Source organism: Theobroma cacao, chromosome 6 (genome assembly GCF_000208745.1).
Source record: "Theobroma cacao cultivar B97-61/B2 chromosome 6, Criollo_cocoa_genome_V2, whole genome shotgun sequence".
NCBI lineage: Eukaryota > Viridiplantae > Streptophyta > Magnoliopsida > Malvales > Malvaceae > Theobroma > Theobroma cacao.
Window position 1 is genome coordinate 23931668 of NC_030855.1, and position 26485 is coordinate 23958152.

General features: G+C 34.3%; 5 protein-coding genes across 5 annotated transcripts; 2 read left to right on the forward strand and 3 right to left on the reverse strand.

Moving 5' to 3' along the window:
- On the reverse strand, positions 149-4087 carry LOC18596873. The gene is made up of 5 exons (XM_007025603.2): positions 3882-4087; positions 2538-2688; positions 2379-2445; positions 2051-2285; positions 149-850 (listed from the first exon to the last, which is right to left on the reverse strand). The coding sequence occupies exons 1-5, from the start codon at positions 3959-3961 to the stop codon at positions 640-642; spliced, it is 744 nt and encodes a 247-aa protein (XP_007025665.1). The 5' UTR covers positions 3962-4087; the 3' UTR covers positions 149-639.
- LOC18596874 lies at positions 8054-11209 on the forward strand. Its single transcript, XM_007025604.2, has 3 exons — positions 8054-10102; positions 10383-10473; positions 10840-11209. The coding sequence occupies exons 1-3, from the start codon at positions 8174-8176 to the stop codon at positions 11028-11030; spliced, it is 2211 nt and encodes a 736-aa protein (XP_007025666.2). The 5' UTR covers positions 8054-8173; the 3' UTR covers positions 11031-11209.
- On the reverse strand, positions 11665-13336 carry LOC18596875 (CBS domain-containing protein CBSX5). Its single transcript, XM_007025606.2, has 2 exons — positions 12854-13336; positions 11665-12701 (listed from the first exon to the last, which is right to left on the reverse strand). Exons 1-2 carry the CDS (start codon positions 13204-13206, stop codon positions 11861-11863), a joined length of 1194 nt encoding a protein of 397 aa, XP_007025668.2. The 5' UTR covers positions 13207-13336; the 3' UTR covers positions 11665-11860.
- On the forward strand, positions 19407-20804 carry LOC18596877 (stem-specific protein TSJT1). Its single transcript, XM_007025608.2, has 3 exons — positions 19407-19811; positions 19922-20162; positions 20269-20804. Exons 1-3 carry the CDS (start codon positions 19600-19602, stop codon positions 20581-20583), a joined length of 768 nt encoding a protein of 255 aa, XP_007025670.2. The 5' UTR covers positions 19407-19599; the 3' UTR covers positions 20584-20804.
- LOC18596878 (trafficking protein particle complex subunit 13) lies at positions 21003-25991 on the reverse strand. Its single transcript, XM_007025609.2, has 12 exons — positions 25515-25991; positions 25336-25420; positions 24800-24930; positions 24595-24697; positions 24408-24422; positions 23702-23847; positions 23359-23554; positions 23070-23144; positions 22749-22865; positions 22009-22053; positions 21634-21732; positions 21003-21521 (listed from the first exon to the last, which is right to left on the reverse strand). The coding sequence occupies exons 1-12, from the start codon at positions 25802-25804 to the stop codon at positions 21501-21503; spliced, it is 1323 nt and encodes a 440-aa protein (XP_007025671.2). The 5' UTR covers positions 25805-25991; the 3' UTR covers positions 21003-21500.

The window sequence follows — 26485 nt, forward strand, 5'->3', positions numbered from 1 at the left end:
ATTTTCCCAAAAAGTAAGGGGGCGGGACTAAAGGAAAAGAAAAGAACGAAGGGCAAACTGCCAAGTGTGCTTGAAAGATTGGCATGTCAAAACCAGGGGCTGGTTCATGGTTTCAATTATTATGTATAAACATTGAAAATCATGCTCAAACCTCAGTAAGAGATAGTAACAACAGATCATGTGATCACTTGATGCAATCATGCAATATGCAGACGAAGATTCAAGCAACCTCACCTTCTGTTGAGCATATCTTCAGGAATTATTTTATTAGTAATTTTTGAAATGATTCATACAAAGTTCAAAGGAAGTTAGCACAAAAACCAGTAGTAGAAGCAGATAAGGCAGGACCTGATTCCAGCAAGGACTTTTGCATCATCAAACTTTAGGCTATACAAGCATGTACAAATGTACTAAATACAATTTATGGGCTCCTACATGAACTACTTCGACATCACCCACCAGCCCACAATAACTCGGGCATGGTTTCTTCTGATGAGAAGTGGGAAGAAAGCACTGCGCAAATACTAGCTGGACCTAAATTTGCCAAATCAAGCGATTTGGTGATTTGGTCTTTATGTAATCAAAAGGAACGAGCAGATAATACGCAGACCATAGAGAAGAGAGTTTAGACTGTACTTTTCACCGTAGGTGGGAATCATAAGTATCAAAAATGGTATCAGGGACAATCAGTGGCAACTTATCTATATACATGAAAAGCCTTCTGAGGTTCTCCCTCGTTACTGTGGCCATGTCAATTATATCCCTGCTGTCTGTAAATACCCAGAGATCCCCAGAGTTAACTCTCTTAAGACTATCGCGACAGAAGGGGCATGACTGCGATCTTGAGCGCCTGCAATTCATTGCAACAGATCCTTATTAGTCAAAAGAAATCTATGATCATCCAAGGCAATATCATAAAATAATACTAATAATAAAAATAATAATGAGAAGAAGAAGAAATCCAAAAATCAGTGAAGTGTTAATCTAGAACTTATAGACATCCCGATTTTATGGCAACCTGCAGGAAGCCTAACTATTGACAATCTCTAAACACCAGATAAGTTGAAAACAATTTAAGGATTCTAAGCAAAAGAAGAGACAGCATAGCAAAATTATTACAGAAAAGATTACTGGATACCTTATTACAAGCACCTATAGATTTCAGATCTAGTTTTAGTTGTTCAGAGCTTTACGATTACAAAACTATATAAAGCAAACCGGGATTCCACCTAGAACGCTATACAAGTTAGATTCAATTGTGCTCCCTTACAATTAAAGGGAAGGAAAATCATCTTTAGATATCCCAGACCAGTCAATAATCCCTGTTTTGGTGAAGCGCAAACAGTGAGGAAGAGGTTTTACTTATGTGGTAAAGCAACTTACTTAACCCAAGACACCATTCTGAAGTGATAACATCAACAGTATTCAAACCTAATTCCTAGATGTAGGAGACCAAAGAAGTATAGATATAGAGTTTGAACACAAGTATGATGTTGAAATCAAGACACTAGAAGACCCAAAACAATCCAAAACCATGCTGCACTAGTGGATGACATGTAAGGGTTCCCCTTACAAAGAGCAAAGAAAACATTACATTCTACATTCTACAAGCTGCATCATCATAAGCTTTAACCATACGTTTCAAAGATTCAATTCCATCATAATTTAAATAGCATTTGAAGAACACATCTACCTGATACTTCAATTTTATTTTATTGCAACAAAGCTTCTTATTCTCCTCTTTTATTCTTCTTTCACTCCAGTGCCTCCGTTCACAACATACATATCAAGCAAGGTTATGAATGCAAAACAACACAAAAATTAAGGTCCTAGAGAGGTCATTATGGTCTACACTACATATTCATAGGGATAGTATTCTTATCAACTCTTGGGATGTCAAAACAGGAGAACTTCGGAGGATTTTTGCATGGGTGATGTATTAATATATGGTAAAAATTCAGTAACTGCTTAAAGCAGTGTTAGGATATAAAAATTATGAAGCAAAAGAGAAAGGGATAAAAGGATGAAAGGCAGGGGAGCGGAAGAATACCATTCACGGTAACATTTCAAGCACATGGCATGGTTGCAGTTAGGCAGCACAATTTTACTGTTCATCTCCATGCATATTCCACATTCTTCTTCTCTTTCAAAATCAACATCAGTAAGCTGCCTATACTCTTCATCTTCTCTTCTTCGGTACCTTTCCATGCACACTGCTTTCTGTTTTTTATCTTCAGTATCAGTTACACCCCTCTGAAGTTGCAGTAAAGAGGGATAGATAACAGCTGGACACAGTTGGAATTCAGATGCATTAGGACAACTCAGAGTAAGAACTACATTCTATAAGCACACCAAAACAATCAGATTGAGAAAGATACCATAGAACTCTCTTATGCTTGCTTTCCTTTCATGTGTAGACATGGTGGTAGTTCCATCCACATATACCTGCAGAGTGTGATATGATGATGAAATCAGCTAATTTTCATGATTACATATTATCTGCGAAAAGAGAATGCCACTAAGTAACAAAATATAACCTTGTAAATTAGTATTCTTAACAGCCCAAGGGCACCTGCAAGGTGACAGTCCGTCCACTGCACCAAAAATAAGAAGAGGTGAGCAGCTGGACTGTATGACATTCTCATTTGAACGCATGCACCATCATACTCCCTTGGAAAATCAGAAGCCCTGCACCTTGCATTGCATGATAAGCATTTAAGCAGAATGAGAAGAACATAATGATAATCTTAGGCAATATGGCACAAGGCTATGATCAAGTTCAGAAGAACTAATTCTATAACAACTGTCTTAGCTACATTTAGTAACCCAGTTTTAGCAACTACAAAGAAATGTATAGCTTATTCTCTAGCTGTTTAAGATGTCAGGTATTTATTCCGTGAAGGAGGTTTTCAACATTCAAGAAAAAAAGATATCTCAGAACTTAACCAACCATTGTCTTAACAATAGTACTATCAAATTTGCCAAGTTACAAGCAATTTTCACTGACTCTATGGATCAGTTTGACTAGCCAAAAAGCATAAATGGTATAAATGTAGATGCATAAGAATTAAATCACTGTATTCATGCAATTATTGAGCCGGGGCCAGCCATTGGTGATCGAATCTTGATGCTCGTATTATAAAGATTAAAAATAATACTGAAAGCAGTACAATCAAGTGGAACCCATTGGCCACGTGAAGCTAGATATAAAAAAACTATCATAATAACGAAAAATGTCCCACAAAAACATGTAATCTTGCAATCTCTCAAAAGAAAGCTTACACTCTTGCGTTACTGTAACATTATTGAAACGATTTTAGCAAAAAGTACCACTCAGAATTACGAAATATCTAATGCCCATTTTGAAAAAAAAAAAAGAAAAGAAAGTGTCAGTAGAAGAAACAGAACTTAACCTACTATAACCAGAAATAATAAATGCTTTACTGACCAAAACAAGCTGAAAATAATAACTTCCCCACTTCAAAAAACAAAATGAAAAAGAAAAAGTTGAACACCCAAAATTTAGTTTTTTTTTTCTTAAGAAAAGGGCAAAGAATTTAACTTGGAGGGATGAAAATCACATGCCTCAAGCTAAGAGCAGCTGAAGAGGAACAATTTTTACAGGGAAACGAGTACAACATTATGCTGGATAAGTAAATTAGAATCCGAAGTGATCTGAAAACCAAAATTTTATATTTATCAAAAAAAAAAGTTTCTTTTTTTTTTGGAGAAAAAAAAGGTTCAGTCTTTATGAACTGCAGCATTCATTCCAAACAGAAACTAAAGCAGAGACAATCAAAAACATTACCAAAAAGAAAAACCCAAACCGCAAAAGAGAAGTAAAAAAAAACCCAGAAATTAGGGGGAAGAAAAGGACTTACAGAGTATTAGCATGTTGGATATCAGCTTCAAGCACTTTAAGAGAGTCCTTGAAAGACTTTCGCATAGAACCTACGTACATCTCCCCCCACCCAAAATTCCGATCAATCCTCCCCCAGAAATCAACCACCCCCCAAAAGAAACCCTAATCTCCAAACCCTTTCAAGAATTTTTTGACAGAGTCTTTGCTCTCTCTCTCTCTCTCTCTTTTTTTTTTTCTTCTTCTTCTTCTTTCTCTCTCTCTCTCTTGGTGGGTGGTTCTAGGTGGCGGTGAAAGCGCCTTGTATTCTCATCTTGAAAATGAAGGCAAGAGTGCTAAAAGTCGACACGTGGATTGTCCTGTGTAGTGGAGCCACCAAAAACAATCAATTAATTAAATTAAAATTAAAAAAATGACGTGACCCTGCGAAACAAAAAGGGAAAAGAAAATATGCATAAATCAATGCTCGAGAGCCCTTGATGTGCCCCTTATCCAATAAGGAAATATCCACTGTATCTACACCAGAATCTAATTTACTGACATGTAATTTTGTCAATGCTTCAATTTTTTTTTTTTTTCTTTCTGCTATTCGGGAGGTATTGTCTGCCACTCTTCCTCCTTTACTTTCGGTACGTCCGATGTTGACATTTTTTTCCTCTTTTCTTTATTTGCCATTCTTGTTTCATCTTTTCACCAAACTGCCATTCCTTTTATTCTCTTTTAAAATTCCTTTTTTTTAATAAATATATTTCAGTTTTATATGCATGCATATTCCTCGCTAGTGGATAAAGACAATTAGAAATTGACTTGATGTAGGTCAACATGACGAACCATTAATCAAGCAACTATGGTATTTTTTATTTTTTTATATAGTATTTCGGATGAGATTAAATAAATATGAAGTGAGAAGAAAATATTAAAATTTAATAATTTATTAAAATATAAGGATATTAAATTAATAATACATTTAATTATTAATTATTAATCTAAATCGTTTGTTGTTGAAATTCGATTCCACAATGTCGTCATTGAATGTTGGATTATTATTATAATACTTTTAGTTCTTTTGGAGTGAGTTGCCATAACGAATTTTGTCACGACAATTCCCTAAGCTCCTGCCCCACTAATAAATGCAAATACTTTTGGACTTAAAGACAAATTAGTCGTCCTTGTTTTCCTAATTTGTGTTTTACCTTATATATATATATATATATATATATATATATATATATATATATATATGTAGAAAGTGATTAAATTTAGATATAAAACTTAAAATTTTTTGAATTATTAAAAAATTTTAATAAATTTTTTTATTACATTTAATTAATTTTTTTAATAAATAAATTTTATAATTAATTATCATTAATTAAAATTTTACTTATCATTTTGTATCCCGTAATATGTTAGATATGTCATAATAAATAATAATGTAACAAGATAATGTGATTACGTAATATTTTCACACTCCACATCAACACCACATTAGTATCACATGAACATAAAATAATAATGTTTTGACTAATAATAATTACTCAATCACTTATCGTAAATACTTATTTTATTTAATATAAAACTATAAAAAATTAATTAAATATAATAAACAAAAATTACATTTAAATTTTTTAACAATTTAAGAATTTTTTAAAACATTATCTATGCCTTAAATTTATGTACAATATATGAAAGAAAGCATCTTATTAAAAAATAAGTATTTTTTATATTAAGGAATAAAGTTTAAAAAATATTAAACAATGAGATGAAACTTCGAGAGTAGTGTTTTTGAGGATCACATGTATAATTGGTGTAAGATGAGATGTCATGTTATTTATTCCTTTGGGAATTTTCAAATAGAAAATTTAAAAATGGCTTTTTTTCTGGATTTCTAAAGCTTGAGAGGGTAAATTCTGCACTACCGATTTATTTTAAAAGTTTTTCCACCCAATATTATTGTGTTATTTATAATACAATTATTAGATAAATTAAATCAGTACATGATTAACTTCATTATTGGACTTTTCATATCACTTGCTACAACATTTCCAATCATGCAGGCCTTAAAATTTAGAAACTATATTTTATCATTTAATCATAAATTCTCACCTCATAAATATAAAAAAATAAAAATTTAAAAATATTTCAAAATAAATATTATTTAAATTATGAATATTTTTTTGAGAGTTTTTAATTTTTAACAATATTTGATTGAGTGATAGTATATAAATTCTATGCATTTGCAGTGTATTAAATATTAACTCTAAAATTTATTCCTTAATTCAAACATTATCGTGTCTAATGGTTTGTTAAGAGAATAAACACGTAGTTTACAGCTAAAGGAGGGGTTGGTAAGGGCCATAAATGATAAACCCAAAACCCAATCAACAAGTGTAATAATTAGGGATTATTTGTTAATAAGGGCCATCATTGAGATTATGCAATTCTAAGTAGGTTTAATCTATTGGGGGTTGATACAACAATAATGGAGTTGGGAATCCAAGGTAATTATTTTCCCTTGTTTTTCTTAATAGTGCATGCCAAATTGTTTGTTCAATGTAGGGTTAATTAAAGAAAGAGATTTGCCATGAAACTATCAATGTTGTTGCCCGAACACCCAACATTGCAACTAATACGTTAACTGGTCCTCAGTCATGGATCCCTGATAAAAAAAATTAAAAGGTAAATCATAAATATGTGACTTACAACTCTTTTATTTATATATATATGTTAAATTTTGATTGTTTAAGGTTGAGATTTTTTTGCATATCCTCCCATATAGGGGAGGGTGATCCTTAAGTCAAGGATCGAACCCTTGATCTTGCAAATTGGAGGCTTCACCCCGATTATCTAATAATAATAAAAAAATATACGCAAAATTTATCCGTAAATGTTTTTGATTTTAGTGCTTTGTTTGTATATTTTGAATGTATTATATCGTTAAATTTAAATATAATATTTTATCATATTAGATGGAATGTAATTATTAATATATATATATAAAGATTTAAGTTGATCGTTACAAATTTGTTAGATCAATCGTACTTGAACTTGAATCATTATGAAAATCACTTATAATCTAAGGCAACAAAAAGAAAAAATAAAACCCAATCATGTATAATTCTCTTAATATATATCTTATTTAAAAACTTAAAAAAAAAAGTAAAAATATATATTTGATCCATTGTGTATATAGTTTTTATACACTATAATTAACCATAAAGTTGAAAATTTATAAAGATAAAAATTTTAAAAAATAAAATAAATATATTTTAAGATATCAATATAATTCTATTATTATTAATCAAAGCCCCAAAAAATGTAAGTAATCCTTTGCAAATCTATTGGCGACTAAAGTAGAGAAACAGAGGGCAGAGGTACTTGTGACAGATGGGTTCATTGAAGGTAGATGTGTGCTGTCCAACTCATCAAGCAGCAACGTTATCACAAATTGTGACATTTCATTCAACAAATGATTATCTACTTCATCGTTTATAAATAAAATGTGGGAATTAGACTATAAGAATGTGATGCCTTCTTGTCTCTTTCATTTAATTTATTATTTTTCCAACATTTACCTAAAAAAAGTATACTATAAACTCAATTCGATTTCGTCTAATCAAGGATTAGTATCAGCACTAGGGAGCCTTACTTTTTAGACCAAACGTTGATAAGTTTTCATATCAAGAAGAATAATCAAGTACTAGATAATACTGCAAGAATGCAAGTCCACTCTTTTTTTACTATTCTTAGTAAACAAATTAAAGAGAGGATGGGGCCAATAGTAAGCAACTTTTTTATTTCGATTGTCATTTATTTTTTTCTAAAGAGATATAATTTTATTATCGATTTTTTTAATTTTATTCAAAATAAAAAAATTACGATTAAAAGAAGACTTAATACTTTAAAAAAAAATTAAAATTTTTAATCATTTTTGAATCAAAATGATAAAATTATACTCATTTAAGAGAAACGATTTAGTTAAAAAAAGAGAGAAATAATAATAAATTTAATATATCACTTTAAGTAGAGTGAAAACTTCGAAAGAATGGTCCATTTGGTTTAGGGGTCTGGCTAATTACCAACCCTGGGCCTGGATAGAATTTAGGGCCACATGGTCAAGGCTCAGCCTGAGGAGAAAACTCTGGGCTCAGGCCCATTATGCTCAATACTAAATTATTCATATAACTCTTCGTAATTAACCAAGACGGATAGGCCTCTGAGTTCGAAGCACGCTGATCTGATCAGCCCCGATCAGCCCTTCGCCGCCAGTGTGATGACTACCAAAACCGTCCACGGAATCATTTCCTCTCTCCCAAAATGAGAACCTTAATTTATAAAAGTCCAATCAAATTCAGAATCGCCAACTCCCAAATTTCACCTTCAGGCTTCCCCTTCCGTTTTCCGTCACGAGAAAATTTAAGGTTCCGTCACATCTCCCGTGGCAAATGCTCTTGCATCCCCGGAAGAAGCATCGACGTTTCTCCTGCCAAAGCTTCTTTATCAGCTGAATCCCCGAGTTACGGCGGGTGGGACGATATTGAACCCGGTAGTTGGTCTGCCAACTCGGGTGAGTCTACTCAGTTTCGTGACTTCCTTGTTTCTATCGGAATCGACGATAAGAAACATGTCTTTATGTTTTTATTGGGACTTGTTTGTGCCTTGGCGATTTCTAGGGTCAGAGTTTCTACAATTATTGTATTTCCAGCTTCTGTTTTGGTTTTTGGTATTGGCTTTTCGTTTGGTTTTGTTAAAGGGGGGAGTTTCAATGAGCTAAGTTCAACTAAGCGAAGGTCAAAGGAGGAAATTTTAAGAGTTTATAGTGATAAATTAAGGAATTTAGCTAAATTTTTTCATGGGTTTGACGTTCAAGTAAATAAGTTGAAGAATAATATACAAAGAGCTATTGATTCTAGCAGAGTTACTATAAGTGATTTAGAGAATTATGTCAGTTTAGTGGAATCGATGAGGTTATCTGCTTCAAATGCTAGAAATGTTGTTGAAGCTGCTGTGGATAATGTAGGGAACTCTTATAGAGAGAATCAGAAACCATCAAGTAAGAAAAAGGAGGCTGGTGAAGTTGGGCTTCAGTTGTTGCAATATCTTGGGAATTTTTTTGGAGAAAAATCGGTGGCTTCGAATCCCAATAAAGTAAAAGATGATGTTAAGTCAGAGCGTGTGGATACTGATTTAAATAATCAAACTCGAGGAGATGTTTCATTCCCTGCTGTGGAAGATAGAGTTTCTAGTTCACCAAATAAGAGAAAAGGAGTTTCAAATCAAGGCTTTGCTCAAGATTCTTTAAATAATTATGCTATTAATGGAGATAGAGATAGTAGAATAGAAATTGATATGGAGAATGGGAAAATAAGGTCTGAATTTCTGGGTGGAAGAACTAAGAGATTTGTTGATAGTGAAGAATATAATTATGAGAGTAACAGATCACAGTTTGTGAATACTCATGGCATCTCTTTTGACTCTAGTCATGGTAATGTGAGTAGAAGATGGAAATATGATGACAATCTGCTTGATTCTGTGGATTTCAGTGTCAGATTGGAACATACAAAAACTGAAGCCTCATTTCTGCATGAGCAGCTGCTCCAGAGATCTAGTTGCAGGTCTTCCCACAATGGAAAGAAGAGTGAGAATGAGGCATATGGAAAGAGGCGGTGCTATGAAGATGATTCTTACCTGGCTGATCAACTATCTTCACATGAGAATGAGGTCAGCTCTTCATCCTCAAAGTTTGCAGATGATGTGATCTTTGATAAGTATCTTACAGAAGCTAGTGGTCTTCTGAGAGAAGCCAAGGAGTATATGAAGGGTAGACATGATGAAGAGCGTGTACATATCATCTTGAATAGGTCTGCCACATTACTGTCACAGGCCATCACGATGAAGCCCATGAGTCTGTTGGCTGTGGGCCAGTTAGGTAACACTTATCTTCTTCATGGAGAATTGAAACTACATGTCAGCCGTGAGCTGAGAACTCTTCTTGCTAGAAATGATCCCATAATTGGTGAGATGCCACGAGGAAGAGTTCTCAAGGGACTAGATGATCAGTTTTTCAGTAGAGATAAAATTGTATCCCTCCTAGTTAGTGCTTGTGAAGAGTGTGAAGAGCTCCTTGTGAGGGCTGGTCGAAAATATCGGCTGGCATTATCAATTGATGGAGATGATGTGAGATCCCTATATAATTGGGGTCTTGCTCTATCGTTTCGTGCACAGTTGATTGCAGACATAGGACCAGTAAGCATTTCCTTGGACAGTAATTTAATTTGTTGTCTGTTATTTAAATTTTCTTGCTTAAAAAAGGAAACAATTTTATCAACTTTTTGATGAGTGATCTTCATTAGGCTTAGATCGTTAAAGGTTGGTTTAAAGTTTTGGCATTACCCTAATTTCCTACGAAATGGACAGTTTTATCTGGACTGGCATTTTGAACCTTGTTGGCCCTTTTTCTTTTTCCTTACAAGTGTTTATTGCAGAACATTTTAATGAATGTTGGATTTTATCTTTCCAATTTCAGGAAGCAGCTTTTGATGCTGACAAACTATTCTTGGCTGCGATTGATAAATTTGATGCCATGATGACTAGAGGCAATGTTCATGCACCTGATGGTATGTCTAAGTTCTTTGTGTCAGTCAAGAAGTGCGATGTCACAATACTGATATGCTAACTGAATTGAAACTCTTATGACCGTTGGCAACTGATTAATGGTTATAACTGAAATGTAAGCACAAAATAGATTATGTTCTGCAATGTGCTAATTAAAGTGCAGTTGCTTGTGGTTGAGTTAAGAAAACCATTTATGTATATTCTAAACTTTATCTTAGTACTTGGCCATGTCTACATGATTATATTTTCTGTATATTTTTGGGATTGTGGGAATAGAGCATTCCTGTTTGCTGGATGGCAAGTATAATTTAATATAAATTGAGTGAATATGCAAATTCCCTTGACTCTTGCATATGTCTGAATTGCAGCCCTCCTTAGATGGGGAGTCACATTGCAGCAAAGATGTCGCCTAAGGCCTGGTAATAGTAAAGAGAAGGTGAAGTTGCTACAGCAGGCTAAGAGGTTATATGAAGATGCACTCCATATGGACTCCAAAAATCTGCAAGTAAGAGATGCGTTATCATCATGTATATCTGAGCTCAACTATGGGTATTTTTAGCCATTATGATAGCAGTCATGTAAACTTCAATGATTCATTCTTTCTAAGTTTCTCTGCTCGGGGCCTGTGTTATTTGCTTATTTTTTCTTTGCAATGCAAAATCAACGTGTACGGCTTCTTGTCATCATTGTGTAAAATAAACAATAATATCAGTAATAATAAAAAGGCAATTGAAAATACATCCTCTGATTATCTTCTTACATCCCTTGGGTACCTAACAGCAGTACAGCACTAAGCATCAGAACGGTGTCTAGGGTCTATGTATGCATACAATTTGCTGTTAAATTCTGTTGAGTGTGGGAATTTCCTTAAAGGATGCCTTGCTCCAAATAGTTGGACCTCCTTGGATGTTTTTGTTGATATGTTTTCTCAAGTTTGATAGCTCTTTATTCATTTCCAACATATATTCAGACTTCTGGTTAATGCTTATTCTGCAAGAATACTACAATATAATAGTAAAACTGATTGGATATCTAGTATATTCTAGTCTTGTAGAAGTTGACATTTCTTCATGGTCCGTGCCGACCACAGGACAATGTCTAAATGATTCAAAACCGATCTATAGACAGCATGCCTTTGTTAAGAGGTCTGAAAGAGAGGATGTCATGTATCTTCCAAATATAACAGGCCTTGAAACTCCTAAGCTAAAATTCGTTTCATTTAACTCATAAATATTTCTCCATTAAGTCAATTACTTCAGGTTGATTGTCTTTTTAAGGTTCTGAATCTCCCTGAATTTATACATTGGATCATAACCACCAAATATAGGTTCAATTATGGATTTTCTTTGTGTTTTCTGGTGTTATGTTCTGGATCTTTCTACACTAATCCTAAGCCATAGACCTCAATCGTTCCCGGAAAACTTTCATCATTCCCGCAAAGGTGACAATCCCAGCTAAGGTTCCATCGTCTTCGACAACCCACACGTAACTTACACGGTGTGCAAGTGCCTGAATCATCACTGCCACCAACGAGCTCCATGGATAACACACAATCGCCTCTGATCTCCTCACCAATCTAGCTGAATACCCTCCTAACCTCCCACCCCTCCCCACCCCAAACTCCTCATCCGACGAAGATGAATACGATGATGAAAACGAAGCTCCCGACGAGATCCCTGAATCTTCTTCCATCAATTCCAAAGCTTGCTCTAGATTTCTCTCCTGCAACCTCTCTTTCACCAACTGAATTAAGTCCTCCGGCCGTCCACCGCAGTCTATATAAGCCATCAAATCGCCAGCTGAAAGGGTAGCAATGGCAGCCGCCACATCCTCCCCACAAGAATTCAACGTGAAAGGCGAAATTTCGCCGATCAACTTGCCGTCAGTGTCGACGATAGCAACGGACGTTTGCATCTCAAGGGACTGAGCAATGAAGGGTAAGGCCAAAGAAGCCGGGTCATCATAATGGACGGCCAGGATGTTCTGGGTGTCGATGATGTTAAGGGAGTTGATCGGATTGACAGGGGTGGGGCTGAAAAGGCCAATGGAATTGAGAAGGTAACGGATTATATCTTCTTGAGTGAGCCAACAATATTCGCGGTTGTTGTGAAGGGTTGAATTAGAAAGAGTTATCTGGAGAAGCTTTTTCCTGGAATTCGTGGTGCCGCTTTCCAATGGTATCACAAGATTCTGGGCGCCTTCCAGAATCAGATCTATAGCCTCCACCAAGCTGAAAAATTAAACAAGAATTTAATTAGATTAACGTATGGTGTGCTTTACCATATCTTAAGAAACTGATATATTTGAATGATTCAAATAAATACTGAAACAGAAAAAACAAAAACGCGTCATTGACCCATAAAAAAAAAAAAAAAAACCAACCTTGCGTTAGGTTCTAAATGTCTGATAAGGCCAGGAACCTTAGGAATTAGGACAGAAACTGGAGCCTGAAGGGCTGTCCCAGGGTTCGACAGGTTTTCTTCCTTACACAAAAAGCAAATAATATCCACCATGCAAACTTTGCCTACACAACGACACTCCTCAAAACCCGCGTCAGTCTTGGCGGCGCCCGGCAGATGACGATGATCGCAGTTCCAAACGCTAATATAGTTGTCCCCGAATCTTTTCAAAACCGACAACGCGTGGCCAACCGTCGCGGAGATAGAGAGGGACCTCAGCGCAGGCTTTCCAAGGCATAGGTCGGATACTTCACGCTCCAATAAACTCACTGCCATGCACGACCGGAGAGAAATGAGAGAGCTTGTTCTTTAAATGGATGTTTCTAGAGAAATGGAGGCGATGAAGTTTTCACGGTGTGAAGGGACGATGATGACTTCCACAAAACTAAAGGGCTGGAGGGGACTTCGGTGGGCGCATGTGATATTTATAGGAAGTTAGTAACCGGGAATACCCGGTTAGCCGGGTAATAATATTTGAAACGGGTATGGGTTGTAGTGAGAGTGGGGCCCGAATTAGAACCGTTTACAGCTATGAAAATTGTGTTGCTTCGAAAATCAGAAATCGGGAGACTCTGATTGATTTGTCTTTCCATTTTCTTAATGCAAACCTCTGGTAACTGGTGAAAGAGATTTTAAATTGGGCCAGCTTGGGTTTGGTTGGCAACTTGTCTTGGTAAATTATTGTTTAATTAAGCAGTTTTTCTTGAAGGTTAAGGCAAGTGAAAAGGCTAGTGTGTTAATTCTCTTTAAACCGAACATTATTGACCAATTGATAAACTTTTTTTGGTTGGTTTTTGTTGGTGAATATGGTTAACCATTCATAATTTCTTACTATAAATAGGGTAAATTTTATCTACCTCTCTTCTAATTTTAACTTTTCTAAAATGATATTTGTAGTTTTTTAATTAATATAATTGTGAATAATTTCTATTCTTCTAAAAAATTAATATGTTAATATACATAATAAAATTAACAAAATATTTTCAATTCAAAGTTAATCTATTTGTTCATAGTAAAAGGTATTTTACTTAATCATTTGTAAGAATAGAAATTATCTACATGATGTTAATCGTGAAAAAAAATTCTTAATGTTAATTGAAAAAAAAAATCATATTCATGTAACAAACTTAAAAATCTAAAAAATATAAGTAGAGTTTGTCCTTCAAAATAATTTATAAGTTAAAAAGAATGGGTTTATTTCATTGTATAAATTTCGGCCATTCTTATCATAATTTGTATAACTTTTTATTACAATATTATATATAATACAATATTTATTTTTTAATGTCATTTAGAAATATAACTTTTTATATTACAGAAGTATGATTTGAAAGCTTGCAATTTTAATCTATTTATTATAACCAAATTATATAATTGGAACTAAGAAATTTTTATAATTATAATTAATTAATTATTATAATTATTATAATTAATTAAACTTATATGGTGCCGTATATAAAATTGTCAAGTCTAAAATTATATATTAATACCAGACCAAGCAAGCTTAAGCCTAACTTGCGCAGCCGAGAGCAGGTAGTAAACAGGCAGGTCGTTTACTATCCCTCTCGACGTCCAGAAATTAATGTAACTTGGGATCTTTCAGCAGCACAGAATCGTACCAGAGAAAGATATGTGAACAGAATTCATGTTTAAGCTTTTATGTACGGACGAGCTGTCCTTTTCCTTGCAGGGAGATATTTTCAAAGCATGATAAATTCCAACGGCAAATTTGATTTGCTTACTCCAAAACGCTTGGGGGATGCTCCTTTGTCAATTGAGTTCCATTAATGCGATCTGGCGGGTATATTTGGGAATATCTGTTGGTTTTGCCGACTGATGTGCAAGTGAAAGACCTTCTCTTCAGTCTTCATTAATGCTTTAAAAGCTCTGTGAACTTGAGCCACAGCCACAACCTAGAGTTTTAGGCTGCCTTATCTATTACTAGCCATCGACTCCAAACCCCGAGTTCAATGAAAATACATCAATTTTCTAATCTAAATGCAGAAAAAACCCCATGGTCGTGCCGGTCATTTCATTTCTTTTACCAACTACATTAAAGACAAGTCCCGGGTTCAACCTGGGCAGGCTGCTTTTTCCAAATTCTTCCCATTCGAGAGGAAAAAGTTAAAGGTCATTTGTCAAAAAAATAACTTTGGCCTAATTCTTCTGAGGTGATATCTGTGGAATGCTGGAATTCAATTGGAAAAAGTGCGTCAAGAGCCTATCATAATTAGTTTGTCAACATGGTCTTGTCATATGTGTATATGCATCTGCCTAACTTAAATCTCAAATAATAAATTCAAAATTTAAAAAATATTAAATTTAATTTGGAGAACAAAAAGTGTTACTTTTCTTTTTTTTTTTAAAAAAAAAGGCCAACTTTTTAAAAAATTAATATATATATATATATAAATATTTTGAGATATGATTTTTTATTATTTTTTACTAAACTTTCATATCTTATCTATATCTGTATGTGTTGTAATTATCGGATATTATAATACTCTATTTTCTTAAATTTTTAAAGGTCATAATTTAATTACAAAGGACAGAAGTTTATATATATTCTCTTACAAATTGGGGAAAACATTCATTCATAAGGGTCCAAAAAAATTAACTTACATGAAGGTTGAAAGAGACCACACATTGCCGCATGAAAAATGACCTAAGTTTTTTTATTATGGATTACAAAATTTTCTAGTGTAACGTGATAAAATTTTGACTATATTGAGGATCGTCAAGGGTTAAGCCACTTGAGCGACGTACAGCCTTTGCCCAATATTTTCCAATAAGATGCAACGTACAGCCCTTATTAAAATTGACATTTAACCGATCTTTATTCTTTACCACATTCAACATGTTCATTGCATCCAACCATCAAATTCCATATTATAGATATATCCACTAAATTCCGGCAGGTTTTCTTTTACGAAAATCACATCAAGAATTAATAAGGGAAAATGACAAAAAGAAATGTGAGGATTCTCTTAAGATATGAATGAATAAAACCAATTGATATTTTGAGGAACTAGAACAAAGGTTAAAATTTACTATTTAATTATTGTTAAAAATTTATAAAGATATTATTGTTAAAAGTATTAAAGTATATTTAAAAGTGTATTATTAATGATCGAATTATTTGGCAGGTCCGATTATAAACTTTGGGTATTGAAATTTAATTCAAATATATTAAAAAATTGATACCTTTAATTAATTTTAAATTGAAATGAAAATAATCGAATCGATTTAATCAAAATTCAATTAATTCAATGGATTATTCCTTGTCAATCCAATTTTGCTCAATCCTAAGTATAAGTGAGAACTAAAGGTATCAAATCAAATTTTTTTATTGAATAGTTTTGAATTTGAATAATACATTTCGTGTTTATTTTCAAGTTCAAAACATAATCCTATTTAGAAAATAATATTTAGGATTATTAATTATTTTGCAACTTTGAATTGGATTTCACATGAGTTTAATCCAAACTATTTGTTCCATTTTACTGTACAGTTATTATATCCAATCGTGTTGAAGTATTGGTCGAATGTGGATATTAATTAGTATTATTTTTCTATTTTTGGAGGCCAAAAATAGTTCAAGGCCTCACCTGTAGAAAACGGGTGCCAAGGGCAAGGAGCAACCCGATCCCTTGCTGCGTCAGCGCTGACGTTAACTGAACTGGACTGAATTGTGGTCCCTGAAAATCTAACGAGACGAGCCTGGTTACAATGACCACAACAAAGAGGAATGGGGAGTACACGGAGTGTCCATGCTACCTGTCGGATTAAGGACACGTGTAGATAGCAATCAGTCATCACCTTCCGCGCTTAAGACGCGTTCGGTTTCACTTAGATACTAGAATATCCATCGGTAGGATCTATTACAACGTGAAGACAAACAAGTCGCTGTCCCACCCCGTACACGTAACTGTACTCAATCCGTACTTACGTTAGAACAATGTTCCACGTATCTCAAACCGGCGAATGCTATTGTCTTTGATCTTCTAAGGATGATTGAATTTGCCAAGGAGAAAACACAGGAAATGGCTAATACTGGTAGGCTCATCGCCATCAATCAATTTGTTGAATGTTCAAATCATTATCCAAATGACTCCCTAAAAATGAAAGATCAAGAACATGAGAAGTTAACAACAAAAACTCATATTTTTTACCATATTCTTACCAATAATGCTAAGAGATGCAAGATTTTGCATCTTTTTGTATAATTTTATACGAATAATTAAACATAACAAAATAAAGTACAATAATTAGTTCGAAACTGACTCGATACTAATAATCATTTTATTTTAAGTCGAGTTATTGATGATAACAAAATTTTAATATAGTAAATAGTGATTATTTTCTAAAAATAAAAAAAGTTAGGATTTTTAAGATTTGTTAATGATTTTTTAAAGTACTTTTTATGATTAGTTAAAATACAATTTTTAAGCTACTAGAGTTCGATTATTAGATGCTTATAGTTAAGGATGGTTAGTTTAGAAAAGATAGTTGTATTTTTGCACTGTTTTTTTATTAAATTCAAGAGGAGACAAATGCATTAATTATAAATTTCTTTCTTTAAATAACAACTTAACCGGTGTTATTAAATACTAGTTAACATGTTTAATGATAAAGTTTTGGTATTAAATATAGTAATTAACAATTAATATGATAAATTTCAATGTGTTAGGAAAAGATATTACCTAATATAATATAGTAATCTTTAATATAAAAAGTGCTTATAAGGCACTAGTTTGATTTCTGTGATGTCGTTAGTTTTTCTTTTGGGACTCCTTTTGAACATGTTAAGTTGTGCTCTGTTTATTGCTATTTAGTTCAAGTAAGAGAACAAAAAGATGAAGGAAACATATAAGAAATGTTTTGTTAATATTAATTAGTATTCCTTTTAGGCTTTCAAGCAACACAGCCATTTATACTTCTAAGTACCAGAACAAATTGATCAATTTGGACCCATTTGAAAGGAAAGCTGCCGGACTCAGACCCAACACAGCGAGTTGATAACAAAACATTTCGGGCCTATTTCTGTTTTAATAAGAACAGGGATCCAGGCTAAGCCTAGTTCAGAAGATGGGCTTGGTTTATTTGGACCGAGCCGGGGCTTGTTGGACTTAGGACCTGGAGAGGGCCGGCTAAGGACCGCGTCATAGTTGGATTACAAGGTCCTGGAATTGTTTGACCGTCTGGTTTGCATACGTGGAATGTCGGTTGCTCGTCCTGTCGCCACCAGACAGCCTTGAAAGTCAGCGTGGGAAATAATGTGCTGACTGGATTCATCGTCACACTTTCTTTTTAATTCGTGGCTGTGGATAAGCGCGTTAGGCAGATTCCTTGATTCCCTTCTACCCACTAAGGTACTATCCAAAACAACATTAAAATAGGCAAGTGCTTATCAAGTTATCATCCCATAAAAAAAGTTTGACGGTTTCTAAATAATTAATATAATTTGATATTTTTTAATTTATTTATATGATGTAAATAATTATAAAGCATAATGAAGATTAATATGTAAATTTGCAAGTCTATATACACATATACAAATTTTTGGACTTTAAATTACATGAGATTAATAATTTTTTATTTTGATGATTATTTTTATAATTCGATTCAAAAAATGAATTAAAATGGTAATTCCTGATCATGAAATTATTCATTAAATATGTGAAATAATTATTTTAGATACTCCCATGTCATTATTTTGTCTTGTTAAGGAATAGAATAGAATAGAATAGTTAATTTTTATTTAGTTTCATGATTATTTTTTTACAAATTTATCAAATGTTAAGTTATAAGAAAAGAAGAAATAAGGAAAGAGAAAAATAGAGGCTTTTCGGAACCAGATTCTATCGCTGGTGAATTGGAGAGAAAGAGAGAAAAAAAAAAATAAAAAGCGAGGGGGAAAAGGAAAAATTATAATAAAAGCAGTATTAAATTTGTATTAATTAATTATAATTATTATTTTCATTATAATTTAATGATTAAATTATAAGAAGTTAAATATAATCTTTTATATTTATTTAAATCATATTCTTAAACCAATCGTATAAATTAATACGATAATTAATATATTCAATTTCAATGAATTAAACCTTATAGTAACAATTCGATGTTATTATTTCATTTCGTTGATTCAATGTTCTGTAACAGTTGTAAAATACTTAAATTTAAAATTTCTATGGAAAAGGCATGGGATTTGAAAGGAAAGCATAAATTAAAAAAAGTTCCCTCCTAATGTCCCACCTGATCATTGGCCAAGCTCATTTTACAATAATCTGTAAGCTTTAAGATTCTTAAATATAGATAGCAAAATCCAAACCACCACGTTCCTGTCTCTTTTGCGAAATAATTTAACATCTTAAAGAAGAAAAAGAAAAACAAGGACACTGGAGAAGCGGTTGTGGAACAATCTACCTTCAGATCTTGACGTGTAATCTAAGCATCGGTTGTCGAGTTTTGGATAATGTTGCCACGTTATCAAGGCTCTCCCCTCAATTATATATAACCCACGGATCACGGCGTTTTTCAATATCCCATTTGGTCTTTCTTTAGTTTACTCTCTCAAGTTCTCAAGCAACCTGTGTTATCTTTGGTTTGAATCAATCTCCGATCTCTTTAAAGAAGAGAATTTCTAGTTTGATTGAGGAACAAGAAATGTTGGCAATATTCAACAAAGGGTTAGTGAACCCACCGAAGGAACTGCACAGTCCAGCTTCGGTCAGTTCATCTAGGAAGCCTAAGCTTCCGGTGGAAATCCTCGAGGATTTTCTCTCTGCAAATCCCAACAATGCATTCTCGATTGGCTTCGGAGCTGCAGCTTCCTTAGCTTATGTTCCACCACAGAATCCTTGCACCACTTACCAAAGGTATCTCTTTCTGTTCCCTTATATGCACATTAATTACACCAGAACAAACCCCCCTTTTTTTGTTTAATGTTTCTGATCAAAAGTTGTTGGGTCTGATGAAAAATTTGCAGGTTGTTTTGTGGAGTGGATGAAATATACTGCATCTTCTTAGGAAGTCTGAACAACCTTTGCAGCCTTCTCAGGCAGTATGGTCTGTCAAAAGGCACAAACGAGGCAATGTTTATCATCGAGGCATACAGGACCCTCCGGGACCGTGGCCCCTACCCAGCCCATCAGGTCCTCAAGGATCTTGAAGGAAGCTATGGATTTGTGGTCTATGATGGCAAGGCTGGAAGTGTATTTGCTGCATTGGTAAGATCTTCTTCCAAGCTCATAAAACAAAAAAAAGAAAAAGAAAAAATTGGGATGATTTCAACTGTCTATATTCTTACAAGTTTTATAATTTACTGGTGTGTAGGGTGCAGATGAAGCGGTTAACCTCTTCTGGGGTATTGCAGCTGATGGATCTGTGGTTGTTTCAGACAACTTGAAGGTCATAAAAGAAAGCTGTGCTAAATCATTTGCACCATTTCCAGCAGGGTGTATGTTCCACAGCGAGCAAGGATTGATGAGTTTTGAGCATCCAAGGAGCGAAATGAAGGCAATGCCAAGAATTGATAGCGAAGGGGTGATGTGCGGTGCCGACTTCAAGGCCGATGTTCAGTCAAGAATAAGCAGCATGCCGCGCGTGGGCAGCGAAGCCAACTGGGCGCTGCGAGGCTCCACAGCTTGAATCATATTTTCACTCATGACCCACAATTGTATTCCTTCTGATTTTAGTGTTTTTCTTGGTTTTATTCCTTGTTTTTGATTTTTCCTAGGTCAGTCGGAACTGACTTCGCCACTGTAAAAAAGTGCCTTGTGAACATGAAAAGGCATGTTTGATAAATAAAATGCAAAAAAAAAAAAAAAAGGGAATTCGCTGATTAGCAAGTAGGTTTCCCCTTTCCTCAACTTAGAAGTGTGATTCAAGAACAAGCATATTGAAGATATCTCAGTCATATCTGTAGGAGGGACGGATGGGAAACAGGTTTGTTTTTAAAGCATTAACGCTTGTTTGTTTCAGGTACATCAACACTTCAATGCAATAGAGTAGATACACATTAGTTTATAATGACTCATGACACAATCTAGCAATTCAAACTAAGGGTATTGCCAATTCAAATTTAATATGCTGGAAAAACAGTGTTGCGAGAATCACCTGAAAAACCGGCTATTTTCCAGCTCTTTTAACTTAATTTCACAATTTAATCAAGTACATCTGTGTTCTGTAGACTAAACATAAAGCTTGCTGACATCCTAATGTATGACAAGGAACAAATATGGAAGTGTCCATCATGAACAGACTGCGTAGATCTGGATTTGATTCCTCGGAAGTGATGGAAACAGGCATATTTCAAGGAGGCCATCTGCCCTTTCATGCAGGGAATGCAAGTCATAGAAAAAGATGGCGGAAAGACACCCTTGCAATTGATCACAGGCAATGGTACAAAATGAACTAGCTTGCTGCTTCATCGCTGCTCAATCTAATCAATGCCAGTGACCTTACACACCAAAGCATCTTTTGCTCAGTTGAGGAATGATTCTCCTAGTAATTCGTAACATAAATCAACCTTCAGCAAGCCTAGCCAATCAGAACTGCTTGATAATTCAATCTGACTCCACAAAGATCTGCAATGCAATGAAAAGATACAACAGAAATGAACCAGCAATATACATCTTAAAACTGATATTACCAATTTGAGATGGCAAGAAAGTATATTAGAATGAATATGAAACCAACCTCCACATCTGGCAATGAGTCATAAGTTTTCTTCTCTCTTGTGTCGGACACCGTAATTCCACTAATTTTCTGGACTCCAACTTTAGTTGCAATCAGATTCTGCACATGCAAAGAACCCAGAAATTATAAATGGAGTGAAAACATAAACAGAAACACAGCTTATCAAGAAGCTGCAGATGGAGTAGCAGCACAACTGGTGAACAGTATTCACTGCATTTTCAGAAATTTATACAAGGGAGAAGAAGTAGAACAATCAGTATCAAATAATACGATAGCTTCCATTTGATACTAAGTGATTGCATGTTCAAGTCCAGGCTGAAGCCATAGTTAAAACAAACTGATTGAGATTGTATGGTCCAGAAATATTTTTCATACCAGATAGAAATCAGTGGAACCAGATGCCTCCACCTGCGGTAATGCCTGCACACAAGTGTCAACAAGACTATCACAGTAAATAAGAAAAAGAACAAGGAAAAAAAAAGCATTATAACTAAAATTTATTTATGCTGTTAAGATACTAATAATCTTGTTAGAAGACAAACCAAAGCAAGTCATCTAAGTCATGCTTGAGGTTCAACATTGCACAAGGCATTCAACTACCTCATAACTGTACAAAGTCCCTCATGCTAACTAAAGTAAAAAAATAAATGAACAAATAAATACAACCATAAAAGAAACATTATCCCATTACTTTTGGGTTGATGGGCCAGGTTTAAGTGATCCTCAGTTGTCATGACCTAATTACATGGACTGAAATTACCACTACACCTTTCATACATACTTCTCATGCAGACTGGCTAGATTACTTTACATGCCAACAACCACATCTCCCTCTTCATCAAAAAACTCTAAGAATGCAAATTTCAAAACAATTCCTACCATACCTTTCATGTAAACATGTTATGTGGTGTGACTTATCACTTTAGCCAGCACCTACCACATATCTCTCTTCATCAATCTGTTCTTAAAATATAAGTCTCAAGACCTAAACATATTTATCTTTCTCTCTACCTCTCCCTATAGAGGAAAGCTTTAGGTATATATGCTGCTAGAAAACGTGATATTGTAGGCCAAAATTAGCTAAAATAATGTTAGAAGTCAATTCAATCAAATACCATAGTCTGAAGTCCATTAATCATAACAATCTTCTCCTTGTGTGCACTATTTTGCGATAACCAAACCTCAAATGGGCCCAACTCTCTATCAGTATGGTTTGTGAGATTTAGGTGTACCTGCAAACCAGTGATTAAGTCACTTAAAAGTCAATAAACTTACTCAAAAAACACTTCAAGATTAAGCTGAACAAAGCAAAGGAAGAAATTCTTGGGCAGGCGGAATTTGATTGCAGTGCTCTAAAGTTTTGACGTTAGGATGGGCAAAAACTTAACTAGAAGTTTTGCCCAAATGCAAAAAGAAAAGCCTCTAATTATACATACTGAAAAGGGCCGATCCAAATTGATTAGAGATGGAATCTCCAGAATTTGCAACTCGATCTCTTTGCATGTGATGGGCTGAAGAGGAAAAACATATCAGAATGAGTTTGATAATTCATATTTTTCTTTTTGAAATTAATGCAATTCTCAAACTCTTACAATAAACAGAACATAAAGAATTCAACAGTGTTTTTCCTTTCTTTTTTAAGAAAAAGGATATTTGTTCAATACAGATTTGACAATAGAGAATATGAAACTGGGTCTTTTAAATTTGTAAGAATGCTTAACTTACATTGCCAAGAATTTGCTGTGTTTGCAAGCGGCCAGGTTCACCCAAATTTGTACGCCATGTTATCTGAAATTTACCTAGAATATTAGTCCCCTCTACTTTCACTTGTGCAGAACCATCTGAAGACGATTTCAATTGATAAAGGTAATTGTAAACCCCCCCGCCAGATCTGATAAGAATAGGTTGCTTAAAGATCTCTCTGCCAGTGAATGATTATCAATAAAGAAGAAAAGACTATATTAGCTTTAGCTTAAAAAATCAAAGAGAAAAATAACTAGAACTTCAAAGCACTGCACAGACAAGCTGCTAACAATAAAATAATCAAAATGATATATCCACTACTTACCCAGTTGGCGGATTATCTGCAAGATGGAGTTCATCAGCTTTTAGTGCTGTGGCGCTCCAATGCGGAGCAGGTTCGAACTCAACTTGGTCCATATAAAGGTTTGATTTTGTATGATTCTCTATGCAAGCCTCTAAATAGGTAGTTTCCTGATACATTACAGGAAGGATGTGATTTGATGGCACAGATGAAAGCCAAAGTTGGCTCACAGCTTTTACAATTAATAATGCAGATGATAAGACAATGGTCATAGTATTGGCGCTACTATGGGCTAAACTTGTCATGGACCAACAATTATAAAACCAAAAGAGGCACTCCAATCATAAGATGGTAGTTTTACATATTGCAGAAACTGATTTGCAGCAGAAGGAAAGACACACATTTGGCACACCCACCTTGCTTCTAATGCCACAAATGAGAAACACCAAAAGAGAAATATATATATATATACATATATATATAAGAAAACTCAGAGGTTGGGCTAAATAATGGAGGGTAGCCCTTGCCCTCCCATGATGCTCATGAAGGTGGGATAAAACAGAGGATGTAAAAGAAAACTTTTAGGAATTGATTTGATATCAACTTCATTTAAGCATATTTACCCTTCTATTTCTATACTTTGCATTTTAGAAAAAGAATCAACAGTAGCAGCATGAATATCTGGGCCTTATAAACTTACATAAGAGAATTCAAGTCAATCTCAACCTACCTTGACAACACGGACCTGCACAACAGAGACAAGAAACATTACAATTTTGAATGGAAAAGTATAACAAAGGCCGAGAAAGAGAGAAAATAAAAGAACAAAGTAGAAGTAACAAATGCCTCTGGTGCTCGCCAGGGGCAGCATGTACATTAGATTTATTTTATTCTTTTCTTAAGGCATGGGATGGTACCTTTGTCCTAACTGATAGTGGGTTTGCAACAATGAACTTGAAAAACTGTGGAAGATATTTTCGTTCGCCATCACCATCGTTGTATAATGCAGTGCAAACCAGCCTAAAATTTTGTCATGCAACACATCACGGTCAAGTTAGGGGAAAGTAATTAATGAAAGCAATCATATGAGACAGCAAAACAGTTCTCTAAGATATTACATACGTATGAGCTCCAAGTTCCTTGACATCATGCTCCACAATGAAATCATAACGCCCGCCTGCACGTATTGATTCAACAGGTGATTTTGATGTATCCAAGAGGAGGATCCTCTGCCTTTCTGTTTGAATTTCTGCCTATAATAACCAGAAGACTTCTTTATGTTTTGTATAAAATTAATACATATTTTTTAGTGTAAAAGTGTGCATGAATTTGCAAGAAAAATGTCATTTAGGCACTTATCTCAAAGGAGACGATAAACAAGTAAATAGAAAAATATTGAATTTAGATAATCAAAACAAGCTTAAAGAGAAGCACATTATCTGGGGCTTTTCGCATTTCAATGCTAGTAACACAAAAGCTTAGTCAAATTCAATTAAAGAGGGGAAAGAACAGGTCCTACCAAACTACAAAAGAAAATGTCAATAAGTTATCAAATTTTCTGTCGTTTCAAACACATTATCATTGCAGCAGGTAATCAGTAGCCATCAGCTAAATCTTGCGGCAAATTCATCAAAAAGCAACAAATTAAACAGACTGACCTTAATAATAACGTCCCTAACTTCAAAATTAGAGCTGTTATTAATGCTAATATAGCTGCAGAATGTCTCTCCCAAATAAATCGCCCTTTATTAATTTAACCGGAAAAGAAGAATCAATCAGATCAAAAGAAATTAAAAAAACGATTAACAAAAATAAAAACAAAGGGATGCAATGAGACCCGAAGGCTTGGGGGAGGACGAGGAGGCCAGAGAAGCCCATGGCATCGGAGGGGTGGTGGAGGAGGAATCTGTTGCCGTAGGTCAGATCGGAGGAGTCCGTAGACTTACTGACGTAGCTGGACAAGAGTGGAGGGAGGTTAGAGGCGGCGAGTGCATCGTCGAAGATGTCCTCGCCGACAAAGAGGTCGGCGGGGTCCAGGCGGAAGGGAGGTTCGACGTGGAACGATGGCTTGCAAAGCCGCATCACCCTGAATGCCAGGGAGTGCGTTCCTTGTTGCGTCGTGCTCATGGCTTAACGCCTTCAGAATTATGAGCAACCCAGAATTTTGCCCTTTGTTCTCTTTGCTAAATTGAGGCTTGAGACTTGAGACACTGTGAGAGAGCAAGATGCCAAGTTACGGAAATGAGCTCTCGCGGTTTCCCTTTTAGCATTTGCCAGGTCCCCCAGGAGCTCGGGTCGTTTTATCTTCAACTGTAGAGCTTACTAATAATCTTTTCTCCGCCTAATTATGCAGATCTAAAAATAATAACAATAATAAATTTGCATATATAATTATTCAAATTTGATTTAGAAAATAATAGAATTATTCAAATTTGATTTTATTAAATTTAATTATTATTAATTTAATAAAAAATTTCGAATATGATTCAACATTGAATTTAAATCTAAAATTCAAATAAAACTTTAAAATAAAAAAATTAATATTATTATATACTTTATTTTATTTATAAATATTTATAATATTTATAAAGTTTATCAAACTCAAACTCCATTTAATTTATATTTTGATAAATTCAAATAAAACTTCGATAATGATTGAATTAAATTTTATTATTTATTAAATAATTAATCTAAATTGTTATTGAATAACGTCACAAGTTTACTTTCCTACTAAATCGATATAGAGATTTTGAAATTTGGAGACATTGGTTTATAATTTATAAACAACTTCAATCCAAATAGATATTT

Excerpts from the sequence above, each read along its gene's own strand:
- LOC18596874 (XM_007025604.2), top strand. The coding sequence starts at position 8,174 with ATGAGAACCTTAATTTATAAAAGTCCAATCAAATTCAGAATCGCCAAC. Across the intron at positions 10,103-10,382 it reads TGATTGCAGACATAGGACCA|GAAGCAGCTTTTGATGCTGA; the intron begins GTAAGCATTTCC and ends TTCCAATTTCAG. Across the intron at positions 10,474-10,839 it reads CAATGTTCATGCACCTGATG|CCCTCCTTAGATGGGGAGTC; the intron begins GTATGTCTAAGT and ends TCTGAATTGCAG.
- LOC18596877 (XM_007025608.2), top strand. The coding sequence starts at position 19,600 with ATGTTGGCAATATTCAACAAAGGGTTAGTGAACCCACCGAAGGAACTG. Across the intron at positions 19,812-19,921 it reads CCTTGCACCACTTACCAAAG|GTTGTTTTGTGGAGTGGATG; the intron begins GTATCTCTTTCT and ends AAAAATTTGCAG. Across the intron at positions 20,163-20,268 it reads GAAGTGTATTTGCTGCATTG|GGTGCAGATGAAGCGGTTAA; the intron begins GTAAGATCTTCT and ends ACTGGTGTGTAG.
- LOC18596873 (XM_007025603.2), bottom strand. The coding sequence starts at position 3,961 with ATGTACGTAGGTTCTATGCGAAAGTCTTTCAAGGACTCTCTTAAAGTG. Across the intron at positions 2,446-2,537 it reads TAAGAATACTAATTTACAAG|GTATATGTGGATGGAACTAC; the intron begins GTTATATTTTGT and ends CACACTCTGCAG. Across the intron at positions 2,286-2,378 it reads AAGCATAAGAGAGTTCTATG|CTGTTATCTATCCCTCTTTA; the intron begins GTATCTTTCTCA and ends AACTGTGTCCAG.
- LOC18596878 (XM_007025609.2), bottom strand. The coding sequence starts at position 25,804 with ATGAGCACGACGCAACAAGGAACGCACTCCCTGGCATTCAGGGTGATG. Across the intron at positions 22,054-22,748 it reads TTAATGGACTTCAGACTATG|GCATTACCGCAGGTGGAGGC; the intron begins GTATTTGATTGA and ends ACTTGTGTGCAG. Across the intron at positions 21,733-22,008 it reads GTTCCACTGATTTCTATCTG|AATCTGATTGCAACTAAAGT; the intron begins GTATGAAAAATA and ends TTGCATGTGCAG.
- LOC18596875 (XM_007025606.2), bottom strand. The coding sequence starts at position 13,206 with ATGGCAGTGAGTTTATTGGAGCGTGAAGTATCCGACCTATGCCTTGGA. Across the intron at positions 12,702-12,853 it reads CATTTAGAACCTAACGCAAG|CTTGGTGGAGGCTATAGATC; the intron begins GTTGGTTTTTTT and ends TTAATTTTTCAG.